Source organism: Xyrauchen texanus, chromosome 12 (genome assembly GCF_025860055.1).
Source record: "Xyrauchen texanus isolate HMW12.3.18 chromosome 12, RBS_HiC_50CHRs, whole genome shotgun sequence".
NCBI classification, from domain to species: domain Eukaryota; kingdom Metazoa; phylum Chordata; class Actinopteri; order Cypriniformes; family Catostomidae; genus Xyrauchen; species Xyrauchen texanus.
In genome coordinates this window covers 22489933-22503523 of record NC_068287.1, presented here as the reverse complement: position 1 = coordinate 22503523, position 13591 = coordinate 22489933, and the positions used below count along the sequence as shown (strand labels likewise).

Sequence of the window (13591 nt, the reverse complement as noted above, 5' to 3'; positions counted from 1 at the left end):
TTCATAAATGCTATAACACAGAATTGTCACCAATAATTATGCAATATGGCTATCTTAAAAACACTGTTGTTTTAAATATGTCACAGAAATTAGATTTCCCCAATACAACATTGTCCAGCACATTGAAGTTCAGTTTTTGTGCCCTTAAGAACCTAAAGCCATTCAATGCCATTTGAATCTCCAGTTCTTTTAAGTGCCATAACCTGATGTAAGGAGTACTAATAACAAATAGGTACTTAAATACCATCTCAGCAAGTTTCTGAGCTATTTTTGGATCCAGCTATACATTAATGAAGTTTTTGCTCTCTCATCAACACATCATGACTATCTAACTCACTTAAATCTACACTACTTCTGTCAGTACATAATAATGAGCCAAAATTATCAATTTATTAAATATATATATACACTGCAAAAAAAAATCACTTAATCAGTATTGTTTTACAGTAAAATATCTTCTTATCCCTAAAACGTTAAACATAATACATCCCCATTGGATTTGTTTATCTTGTTTTACGCATTAATCTAATTTAGTTAGATTTAAACTTAAAACAAGAAAAACAAATAGCCAATGGGGTAAGACAAATAAATATAAGTCTTAATATCTTAAGTAAATGTAACTTGTTTTAAGGATGTTTAGATATTTTTACAGGAAAACAAGAAAAATACTGATTAAGAAAATATATTTTTTGTAGTGTTATGTAGTTTCAAAGTTTCCTGTAATGTTGCTGAGGCACTTCAGTTGAACTGCACTGCCAGCGTTCATTGACTGGATGGTAAATTGTCTCTAGCCTGCTTGGTCTGAACCCTTCCAAAAGCACCAAATAATCAGATTACACTGTAAAAAATGATGGGACAGAAAAATAAATATACTGTTACATTACCATAAATGCAAAGATAAATAAAAAAATCCCTTTTGTTACTTAGTCCTCCTTCTTCACCTCCTTTCATCCAGTCATCTCTCATTCTGTAGTTGTGTGTTACTCATTGGGACTCTCCTCCTCTATTTCTGGAAGGTTCTTTCTATCCTTGCGCAGAGTGTCAGTGAGGGGCCGAGCGGAGCTGGGAGACTCCAGCTGTTTGGGTTCATTAGTGTGATAACTACCTTTATACCTGTACAGGTAAATGTAGAGGCCGTACAGGATCAGGAACAGCAGCATTAGAGACACGGTCACGATTACTGTGGGGAAAAAGTCAGAAGCCATGAGTTAAATTTGGTCAAAACAATCTGAAACAACATTACGGCACCTTTGAATTATAAAATAAAATAAAAATGGCAGTTTGTTTGTCAATTCATTCCATTTCGTGTATGCTCCATGCCAGTTTACACACAGTATATACATTCTGTCTCCATTCAGTGTGTGTGTGTACTTGCTCAAAATAACCATAAAGTTTGTAACATTACCTGTAAGTGCAGCGTAGTTCTAGCGGGAAGACTAGCAGCTGTACATCATCGCACCATTAGCTATTTTACTCCTAGCCAATCACATGTAAGCCAATGATTTATAAGTCTGCTCACAATCTATCACATTGCTGTTTCAGTGTGCTAACCTCCACCACCCCACCACCATCAGTTCAGACCCGTCCTGCACGGGGGTAGGTCATATCCTGCCTCATATCTCTGGCAGGATATGAACTCGGTTCAGAGTACAACTTCTTCGGACCGCCACACGGGGCTTACGCCAAAGAGTGACATTACATTTCTGTTTTATATTCATCAAAAAAATGTCATCTTAAATTTAACTGCGAGTCTTCCTGATAGAATTATACTTCATAACATATTCAGAGTGACACTGTTCCCTTGAGCAGCACAAAAGGTGCTGCTCCAGATTGCTCTATAGCCTGCACTCCATTTAAAAGAAATAGGGAGCCCCCAACCTAACCCTTTCTCTAACCCTAACCATGTGTGGAAGTAATGCCCCCTTTTGGAGTTGGTGCAAAGTCCTTTTGGAGTAACCCTGCCCCTTTATGGTGTAACCCCGCCCTCTTTTGGAGATTTCAACCCTATTCGGAGATCTCTAGCCTGCATCTATACCTACTTGAAGAAATCACAATCTTTTTTATAGACTTCCACTGATATGCAGTTGTAATACTACGTGGCATATTAAACATTTTGGTCCCATTTTATGTTAGATGTATTTGAATACTGCAGTTGAAGTCAGAAGTTTACCTACACTTACACAGATTTAATATTAGCAAACTATAGTTTTGGCAAGTCATTTAGGACATCTACTTTGTGCATGACATGAGTAATTTTTCCAACAATTGTTTCCAGACAGATTGTTTCACTTTTAATTGACAATATCACAATTCCAGTGGGTCAGAAGTATACATACACTTAGTTAACTGTGCATTTAAGCAGCTTGAAAAATTTCAGAAAATGGTATCAAGCCTTTAGACAATTAGCCGATTAGCTTCTGTTAGAAGGTCTACTGAATTAAAGGTGTGCCTGTGGATGTATTTGAAGGGCTACCTTCAAACTCAGTGCCTCTTTGCTTGACATCGTGGGAAAATCAAAAGAAATTAGCCAAGACCTCAGATAAAGAATTTTGGAACTCCACAAGCCTGATTCATCCTTGGGAGCAATTCCAAACACCAGAAGGTAGCACGTTCATCTATACAAACAATAGAACACAAGTTTAAACACCATGGTACCACACAGCCATCATACCGCTCAGGAAGGAGATGCATTCTGTCTCCTGAGAGGAACGTTGTTTGGTGTGAAAAGTGCAAATCAATCCCAGAACAACAGCAAAGGAAGATGCTGGAGGAAACAGGTACATAAGTATCTATATCCACAGTAAAATGAGTCCTATATTGACATTACCTGAAAGGCTGCTCAGCAAGGAAGAAGCCACTGCTCCAAAACTGCCATAAAAAAGCCAGACTACAGTTTGCAACTGCACACGGGGACAAAGATCTTACTTTCTGGAGAAATTTCCTCTTGTCTGATGAAACAAATAGCCGAAGAACACCATCCCAACCCTGAGGGGGTGGCAGCATCATGTTGTGGGGTGCTTTGCTGCAGGAGGGACTGGTGCACTTAAAAAATAGATGGCATCATAAGGAAGGAAAATTGTGTGGATATATTGAAGCAACATCTCAAGATATTAGCCAGGAATTTAAAGTTCAGTCACAAATGTGTCTTCCAAGTGGACAATGGCCCCAAGCATACCTCCAAAATTGTGGCAAAATGGCTTAAGGAGAACAAAGTCAAGGTACTGGAGTGGCCATCACAAAGCCCTGAACTCAATCCGATAGAACATTTGAGGGCAGAACTGAAAGAGCATGTGCAAAAACGGAGGTCTACAAACCTGGTACAGTTACACCAGTTCTGTCTGGAGGAATGGGCCAAAATCCCAGCAACTTATAATGAGAAGCTTGTGGAAGGCTATCCAAAATGTTTGACCCAAGTTAAACAGTTAAAAAAGCAATGCTACCAAATACAAACAAAATGTATGTAAACTTCTGACCCACTGGGAATGTGAAGAAATAAATAAAAGCTTTAATAAATAATTCTCTCTACTATTATTCTGATATTTCACATTCATAAAATATAGTGATCCTAACTGACCAAAGACAGGGAATATTTTCTACGATTAAATGTCAGGAATTGTGAGTTTAAATGTATTTGGCTAACGTGTATTTAAATTCTGACTTCAACTGTACATACTAACATTAAAACACATACAAAACAATGTTTTTGTGTAACTATTGTACATGTTATACTGCAAATCTCACAAAAGATTAACATTTTCTTCTACTTTGGTTGATGTGCAGTTAGGTTTAGGAGTAGGGGTTGGTTAGGGTTAGAGGTAGGGTTTTGAGTAAGGGTTGGGGAAGGGTTAGGTTTAGGTTAGGGGTAAGGTTAAAAGTGTAACTGCAGATGTACTTAAATGCAGGTTCTTTAAATGTAAGTACAATGCAACAACATATATGTACATAAAGTACATAGTAGTTAAAGACACCTAATATAAAGTGAGTCCAAAGTTTTATATGCTGAATCATTCCACTTGACTAACATACTGTATACCATACTGTATTGACTGTAGTAATATTTTTTTATTAATCTGTATTTGAAATACAAAAAAATCCCTGACATACACACCCACAGATTAGTTATTAGTATGGAGCTTAATACTCTTACAGCAATCGAGCTGAGCTGTGTGTAAGCGATGGGGTAAACACGAAAAAACATAATTTGAATCATGTTGAGGAATTCATATGCAGACTGGAGATAAAGATACGCCACTGTGTTTGTGTGTGTGTGTGTGTGTGTGTGTGTGTGTGTTGGTCAAACAAGAATTACATTTGTTTACCCTGGAAAAGAGATAACAACTGGACAAGTAATAGGAGAAGTGAAGGAAAGGATGGCCGTTTGCAGAAAAATAAGCAAAGATATTGACAAACTTCTGTATGACAACATTTTTAAGCGCTCAATTTGAAAAGATGTTTTAGACATTACTATAATACAGGTTTTGTAAAATAAATCTTGTATTAGTATAAAAAAGTGTTTTCTCCTCCCTTTTTGCTATCCTAACTAAACACAACTTATATAAATAGTTACATTTTATTATTTGCATTTAGAATTGTTCTTCCTTTCTGTCTGTGACTCTATCAGAACAGACCTGCAACCAATTTTGTGTTGCAATCCACAATTGAAGAGCCACTGCCTTACATTATCCATATACACTCACTGAGAACTTTATCAAGAACACCTGTACACCTACTTATTCACGTGATTATCTAATCAGCCAATCATGTGGCAGCAGTGCAGTGCATAAAATCATGCAGATACGGTCAGAAGCTTCAGTTTATGTTCACATCAACCATTAGAATGGGGGGGAAATGTGATCTCTGTGAATTCAACTGTGGTATGATTGTTGGTGCCAGACAGGCTGTTTGAGTATTTCTGTAAATGCTGATCTCCTGGGATGTTCACGCACAACAGTATCTAGAGTTTACTCAGAATGGTGCCAAAAACAAAAAACATCCAGTGAGCATCAGTTCTGCAGAATGAAATGCCTTGTTGATAAAAGAGGTCAATGGCTAGGGTAACTCAGATAACCACTCTGTACAATTGTAGTGAGCAGAATATCATCTCAGAATGCACAACACGTCGAACTTTGAGGAAGATGGACTACAAAAGAAAAAGGACCATAGATTTCCTAATAAACTGCTCAGTGAGTGTATAAAATGTATTATAGAGTATATTGTCCAAATATTACATTTTATCATTGATTATTGGAAGTACAGTGCTTCATTTTTATGCAGAGGCTTATATTCTCATGGAACATGGTATTATGAAAATTCCCTAATCCTGTGTTCTGTAAATTAAGAGTATTTTAAAAATATGTTTTTGCATCACAAAAACATAGAAGATCATTGTCATTTGGAATACTGTGAGCGAGAGAGACAGGAGAGAGAAGAAACACAAGAAAAAAGCATGAGGGGAACAGAATTTAATATTAAAGGTGATTGCTGTTAAAGTGGGACACTTTCGGATAATTTGCAATTGGTGTTTCTTTTCAAATACGTATAATCTAAATGGCTACATCAATGACATCCTATACCTGTTTTTTAGTCATGGAATATACACAATGATATATAATTAAGTTTAATAATTTATCCCATTTACCTGTATTTGCTATAGTCTCATAGAATAAAAGAAACAATAACTATATTTTTGCAAACTTAGTTTTACGTACTGCTTTCTATGTTTTGTTGTGGTTTCCCGGTGAAATGAACACTAGAGGTGCTACAACTGTGATTTTTATTCACTTTCATACAAATCACGGGAACTATGGCTGTTTTGTACTTTATAAACACTTATTTTTCGCCCTATTACTGACACTGTTATGTTATTATATCAAAACACTTTTACTTTAATGCATCATTTAAAAAACTATTCATTTGATTGCTTGTATTACAGACCCACCACTAGGTTTAGGTGTTGTTTAAGGGTGAGGAAGTCTGTTTTGTTTCCTCTCATTTATCTTTTAAAAAACGATTGGTTAGGTTTAGGTGTTGGGTTAGGATGTCTGATGTCTGTTTTGTTCACCTCTCATGTATCTTTTAAAACACTATTGGTTACATTTAGGTATTGGCTTAATTTTTAGGTTAGGGCTGTAAAACATCCATCTAATATTCACCCTTACAACCGTGTTTGATTACAACATTATTTCCCCCGTTTTGGTGCCCCCCACTGGACATTTCACTGGGAAACTGCAGCCAAACATTTAAAATAATAATAACAATATATAAAGCATGCATTTTTGGTTTGCAAAAATGTTTCCAGTAACGTAAATTTTATGAAGTCAGGCTGATACCCTCTACATAAATTTAACAGACATCTTTCCTTTTGTGTTTTTGGAATCCAACAACAAAAATCATCTAATTATTGACTATCTGCCTGATCTGATGTCTATCTGTCTGAATTTCTCTCATGTGGTGAAATCAGGACATGGTGATAGAGCCCAGTAGCTAATACACTGAAGATAAAACGAAATAATAAAACGAGTGTGAATGTAAACATACATGTCATCCAAGGTGGGGTCACATCATCATGAATGTAATAGAAGACTAAAAAGAAAGAAAACATATAATCAGATGGTTAAAAACAATCTTATCACATTATAAATTATAATCACCATAACTTTAGAGTAAAAACTTTACATTTGTTTTAAATAAACTTCCACTTCATACTTGCACTAATAACCTGTTCGAAAGCAAATAAAAACTGAAGTGAATTCAGGTAAATTGGGCTGATTTTTAACATTGTGATGGCCCAGTTTACACCTGAAATTCACCCTATATTAGCAGACAGTTATAACAAGGAAATATTCATGTGAATGCAGGGAAATGTAGTCTTACACAGCCCAGTGAACCAGGGGTCGTCCTCCCAAGGGACATATCCTAAGACAGGGGTAAAAGCTCCACAGTTAGACTCCACCACATAGCCTTGAGTTGTCACGGGTGGATTAGTTACATTGGGTCGGAAGTAAGCCTTCAGCGGGGCGAAGATGTTATAGCGGACCCCTGATATACAGCCCATAAATCCTGGACTGTTGTGCCTCTGAATTTCGTAATCTACACCTCCCACCTCTATGAAGAAGACAGGAAAAATCATATAAATTAAAGGAATAGTTCACCCAAAAGTAAAAATTATCAAAAAACATTCTTACTCTAATGCCATCACAGATATATATCATATATATGACTTTCTTTCTTCTGCTGAACACATACTTAGATTTATTTTTAAATATCTCATCTCTTTTGGACCATAAAATGCAAGAGAATGGTGACCAGACATTTCAAGCTCCAAAAAGTACATTAAAGCAACATAAAAGTACCCCTTACGACTCAGTGGTTAAATCTATATCTTCAGAAGTGATATAAGTGTGGAAAGAGAAACAGATCAATATTTAAGTCTTTTTTGTAATGAATTTCAACTTTCACTTTCACATTTTTCCCACATTCTGAAAGTGAAAGCGATTTACAGTAAAAAAGGATTGAAACATTGATCTGTTTCTCACCCAAAGAGATTGCATCGCTTCAGAAGACATATATTAAACCACTGCAATCGTATGGATTACTTTTTTGCTACTTTATGTGATTTTTGGAGCTTCAAAAGGACTGGTCACCATTTATTTGCATTGTGTGGACCTACAGACAGAAATATTCTTCTAAAAATCTTTGTTTGTGTTCAGGAGAAGAAATAAAGTCATACACATCTGGGATAGCTTGAAAGTGAAAAAAAAGATTAGAGAATTTTCATTTTTGGGTGAACTATCCCTTTAAGTACAGTACTTAATTTTTCATCTACAAACAGTTAACCAAGTACTCTTTTCTTTGTCTATTCCAAATCTTTACAGGTTAGGTTGAATATACTTTTCTTACCCATGACTCTGCCCAGGAATATAGACTTTGGTGAGTCAAATCTGGGAATCTCTCCTGGTATTAACTTCTCAATCCATGGATCCATGTAATCCACCTAGATACACATGTGCAAACACCAGGCTTGGGAAGTAACGGATTACTTGTAATGGTGTTAAGTAATTGAGATAAAAAAATTAGGTAACTGTAATCTGTTACAGTTACAAATAAACCATCGTAAACAGATTTCAGTTACATTTTCCAAAAATTAGGATTACTGTCAGGATTACAATTTAGAATTTCTGACAAAAGAAATAGTGAATTTTCCCAACAAAGACAGCTGTTTGTTTAGAGTGAGAGATGGTTTAGATGTGCGGTCTCTTCAGGTTCTCTCTCATGACTCACTTGAGTCAGGAGTGCCTTCTACTGTACTGTCACATGCACAAATAACATCTGTCTCACATCAGCACTCTGCTCTCGAGGCGAACAGCTGCTTCATCACAATGCCCACGGAAGAACATGCATTATTTTCTTCGAAATGCCCACATTATTTGCTCTTTAAAAAAGAAAAGGAAAACAATAAAGTTCAGTGGAATTTATGCCTTACAGCTGTGTATATGCTCTCATTACCCAAGAACCTGAGAATTTGAAGGTAATAAGAGTCACACAGAAATCACATTAGCTAGATTAGCTAAAATGAGTTAATATTAAAATGTGTTAAAATGAGTTAGCCTTAATGCTCAAAGAAATCCATGGCCCTCGTCATTTGGTGGGAGCAGGAATAGCTGCAAATACTGACACGATTTGTGCATCATTGCTGTATGGCATAGAATCTCCTGGTTTACGTGATTGCAAATGTGAACTGTACTATATTAGCCAGGACGTCCTGTATGTTGTTCTGTTATGTATTGAAGCTGAAAAAATGACTCCTCTCCCAGGTGAACAGTTCTTAAACCTTAACCATTTAAGAAAAAGCTTTTAAATACAACAACAATACAAAAATCAACTGAAAAAATACCCCTGGAAAACCTGCTATGACTTTCTCTCCTTTTTCACCTTTCCTGGTCATTATTAACAAATCCAAATTGTACACATAAATATCAATTAATTGAAAATGTGTTATAAGTTATTGGGAATGAAAGTTAAATGAAGAATTTATATGATTTCAATCAATTATTGTTGAGAACAGTTCAAACGTCGGGGTGAGGGAGACATTCTGGCAAATGTAACATGTTCAACACTTATAGTAATTACAAATAAGTAATTGAAAAGACACAATAAAAGTTTAAATCTATTTTGATCTTATGTTTGAACAGAAACGTAAACATAGAAATCAGCCATAAACTGTTAGCTAGTGATGTTTGACTTTGGATCATGAATAAGCAGAGTATAGACACTCTCCAGCATTAAATTATGACAATAATAACGATGATGATAACGCGTGATCTACCTATTGTATACAGTCTGAAGTTAATGAATAGTGCAAATTACAATTACCTATACACGCTAACTGCAAATACTGCAAATACTGAATTGTTCCACATTAACACCTTCATTTCTGTTTTCTTGTTAGGGTGCAGTATCCATGTTTTTTTCCTTAGATATAACAACAGCTACAACAGTACTCATAATATTACTCAAACATGTTCTGTTTGCATTCAAGGCAGAATGTAAAGTTTTAGAGTTCATATTGATTTTATCTTGACTTTATTTAGATATGTGCCCTTGTGGTAATCCAAAAGTAATGAAAAGTAATCTGATTACATTAAGTTCATATTCCAGATATTTGATTACAGTATGGATTACATTTATTGTTAAGTAATCAGTAAAATGTAACAAATTACATTAGAAAAGTAACTCTCCCAACCCTGGCAAACAAACGTAAACTATATTGATCAATATGGAGATTTCAATGACTTATCCCTACATTTTTATTCACCCTTGATCTGGTATGATATCCTACCTGTGTCCATATGGTGTAGTTGTGTCGTGTGATGTTTACAAAATGAGGGAAGCCGTCTGCCATGTTTCTATCAGTCAACTTAAATTTATAGCTTATTATGCCAAGCCGGTACCTCAGAGATAATGTACCTGAAAAAGAAGATAAATCAAAACCTCTAAATGTTTTATCCTCTAAATGAATTATCTTTACAAAGTTAAAGCTCCTTTCTACATTGTTCCAAGAACATCCTAAAGCTGAAGTGTGTAACTTCTGTGGCACTAGCAACACTAGATGGAACTGTAAAAATAAGTACTTTTTTAAATGGGTTTTCTGAACTATCCCCCCATTTTCGATTGGTTGAGCCAATGCAGGTGTCTAGGGTTGGTCGGAATGCTTAAACACACAGCAATGTGCAAAGCCACAGTCTTCACACTTTTTTTGAGAAATCAAACTACCAAAGGCTTACTTAATGTTGTCTGTGCATGTTAAGCTGATATTACACACTTAAGTCTCATCTGTATAGTGTTTGTATAGTGTTTGTAACTGTATGTACCATCTTTCTTGAGCAGGACAGCGATGTAATCATTGCCAAAGGAGCTGATATACAGCAGCACAGCTGGGGCCTCTAGTGTGCTGAAGCTGAACTCTATGTCATCAGTTGTTGTGTTGTATCCAAGGGTGAAGTTGTGCCAGTGAGGCTCAATCCAGAAGTTTGCCCACCATGCATCAAAGGAAATCGGCTCTTTACGGATGTCATAGCGTAGCCATGCTCCCACATCAAAGAATGCCCCGATATCTAAAACGATGTCATACAAGGAGATACCATACACATGTTATTATTTTTCATGTTATAAATACCCCTCCCACATGTTGGAAAATGTGTTTTTCTACACAATTGATATAGACATAGGTAAGGAAAAATGCAAATCTTATTATATTATAATTGGCTATTTATTATACCTGGGATAACTGTAAAGGTTTATAATGATTTTATTCCAATACAAGAAGCTATTTTTCTGAGCTACTGTAAGTGGGTTTTGATTTTTAGACCCCATGAAATCACTTGACAAGCTCAGTTTTCTTTCCTGTTTGAAACATATCAAAGGGTGCATCCCTTTTTTAATAGCCAAAAGGCGTTTCTTACGTTACACCATGAACCATGATTTGTTAGTTGGTTGCAGATGGTATTAAAGGGATAGTTCACCCAAAATGGAAAATTCTCTCATCATTTTCTCATACTAATGCCATTCCAGATGTGTATGACATTTTTTCTTAGAACACAAACAAAGATTTCTAGAAGAATATTTCAGCTTTGCTGCTCCATACAATGCAAGTGAATGGTGACCAAAACTTTGAAGGTCTAAAAGGAGATAAAGGCAGCATAAAAGTAACCCACACAACTCCAGTGGTTCAGAAGTGATATGATTCTTTTTTTTTTTGCAGTCGTCATTTGTATTGACTCCTACTGGCAGGGAGGAGGTTTTAAGGTAAAAACAGACTTTAATATTGATCTATTTTTCACCAACACTTATCATAATGCTCCAGAAGATAAAGATTTAACCACTGGAGTCGCCTTTATGTGCATTTTGCAACTTCAAAATGTTGGTTCCCATTCACTTTATTATTTTGATAATTCTGATATTTAGATTTTTCTGTTCAGCAGAAGAAAGAAAGTCTTGGATGGCACGAGAGTGACTAAATGATAACAGAATTTTCATTTTTTGGGTTAAATATACCTTAAAGTGGAGGGGACTTTCTCATGCTAGAGACCATTTGAGTGGACAAAAATCTGTGTAGTGCAAGAAAAGTCATTAATATTTTTAGTTCATATTCCTGAAAGAGAGACTTTTTTCTTAAATTTTTAAAATGTATATCTACTAAAGTTTAATTTTGTCAGCTGTTAGGATTACACCAGCAGATACAGTAAATTACCTCAAAGTTAATAAACATGAACATCACTTTTGATTTCATGGAGTCTTCAAAATCTAGATTAGATCATGTAAGAAATATAAATTATGATATTTATTTATTAACAATTTATATTGATTCCATTCACAAATTAAATAAACATAACAGATTTCCTCATTGAGAGCAAGAACCCCTAATCGTGACCACGAGGAGGATACCAATGTGACTCTATGGTACCACTGAGGTACCCAGGTCCCAATCTTTGTCCTTTTAAAGAATCAGACTGATCCGGGCTTGCATCATGGTTTTCAGAAGCTTTTCATTCTTTAATGATTCTGTATAAACTTCTAGCAAAAGTAGAGTCAGTTCTGTAATATAAGATCTAAAAAAACTCAGCGAGAAAGCCATTTGGTCCCGGAGCTTTGCCTGTAGGCAAGGCCTTAATTACCTCGCCAAGCTCCTACAAGTTTATCTCAGAATCAAGAGAATGTTTTTGCTCAGTCGTCAGTTTAGGGAGTTCTAATTGTTCCACAAAGTTTCTAATATCCTCTTCAGTAACAAAGATGTGAAACTATAGATATCAAGATATAATTCTTTAAAGGCATTATTAATATCAATGGCTGAGGTAAATATTTCACAACCAGCAGATTTCACTGAGGGAATGGAAGACAAAGACTCTCTCTGTTTTATATATCTTTCCAGAAGCTTCCCTGCTTTATCCCACGACTCAAAGTAAGACTGTCTTGCCCTGAATAACCAAAACTCCACCTTCCGTGACAAAATAGAACTGCATGTGTATTTCATTTGGGTCAATTCCCTGAGGTCATTAGATGACATTCAGTGCTTCAGCTCTGCCTCGGCACCTTTAATATTTTCTGGCAACTCTACGAGTTCTTGAGCTTTGGATTTTTTTGTTGAATGAGGCATACTGTATGATCCGACCCCTAAGAACCACCTTAAGTGCCTTCCAAGCCAGAGGATACTGAGGACCAGTTGGTCTCCATATAGACATTATTTCATTCTTTAGCATTTGTTGGAATTCAGGATTTTGCAAAAGGGATACATTAAAATGCCAACTATATGATTTATTTTTCACTGTATTTGGCAACACCTCTAAACACACCAGAGCATGATCTGAGATTAAAATGTTTCCAATTGAGCAATCAACAACAGATGAAATGAGGGACTTAGATATATAAAAAGCTATTCTAGATTAAATCTTATGGACTGTTGAAAAGAATGTATAGTCTCTACCAGATGGGTTCAAAAGTCTCCAAATATCTGTAAAACCAAGATTTTTACACATCCTGTGAAGAGTCAGTGTTGCTGTTGGGGCTTGCACACATTTGCTTCACTATGATCAAGTCCACCAAAATATTAAAGTCTCCTCCCAATATTATATCATGAGGGGTGCAAGCGGCTTGCAACATCCCTTCAAGATCTACAAAAAAAGCCCTGATCATTCATGTTAGGTGTGTAAATATTAGCCAAAATAAGAATTTGCCCCTGAATTTCAGCAAAAACAATAATGACTCTACCTAATATATATTTACTCTGTTTGAGATATTTAAATTGTAGATGAACGTATCAGTGAAATTACTCATCTACTCTTACTCAAGCCAGCACTATAAAAAAATGCCCACCCCATATCTTTCCAAATTTGTTCACTTCCTACGGAGAAAGGTGCATTTCTTGAAGAAACACTATATCATATTTCTTACGCTTAAGAAGAGAAATAACCTTCCTTCTTTTTATGGGGTGCCCCAAACCATTCACATGTAGAGAGGCAATCCATTCATATAAAAATTTGAAATTTTTACATAAAAAAGATGATAAAGACCACATTCCAACATTGGTGGACCATTA

The 13591-nt window shown here is 35.7% G+C and overlaps 1 protein-coding gene across 1 annotated transcript in view; it reads right to left on the bottom strand.

Annotated features, from left to right (window-relative positions):
- Nucleotides 1–578: 578 nt before the first annotated feature.
- cntnap1 (contactin associated protein 1) overlaps nucleotides 579–13591 on the bottom strand; it is a 33093-nt gene continuing 20080 nt past the window's right edge. Inside the window, exons 19-24 of the mRNA XM_052139987.1 lie at nucleotides 10371–10613; nucleotides 9839–9966; nucleotides 7900–7993; nucleotides 6874–7104; nucleotides 6538–6582; nucleotides 579–1180 (exon numbers count right to left, since the gene is read on the bottom strand). Of these exons, the coding sequence (XP_051995947.1) occupies nucleotides 981–1180; nucleotides 6538–6582; nucleotides 6874–7104; nucleotides 7900–7993; nucleotides 9839–9966; nucleotides 10371–10613 (941 nt within the window). The 3' untranslated portion in view covers nucleotides 579–980. The remainder of the gene's footprint in view (nucleotides 1181–6537; nucleotides 6583–6873; nucleotides 7105–7899; nucleotides 7994–9838; nucleotides 9967–10370; nucleotides 10614–13591) is intronic.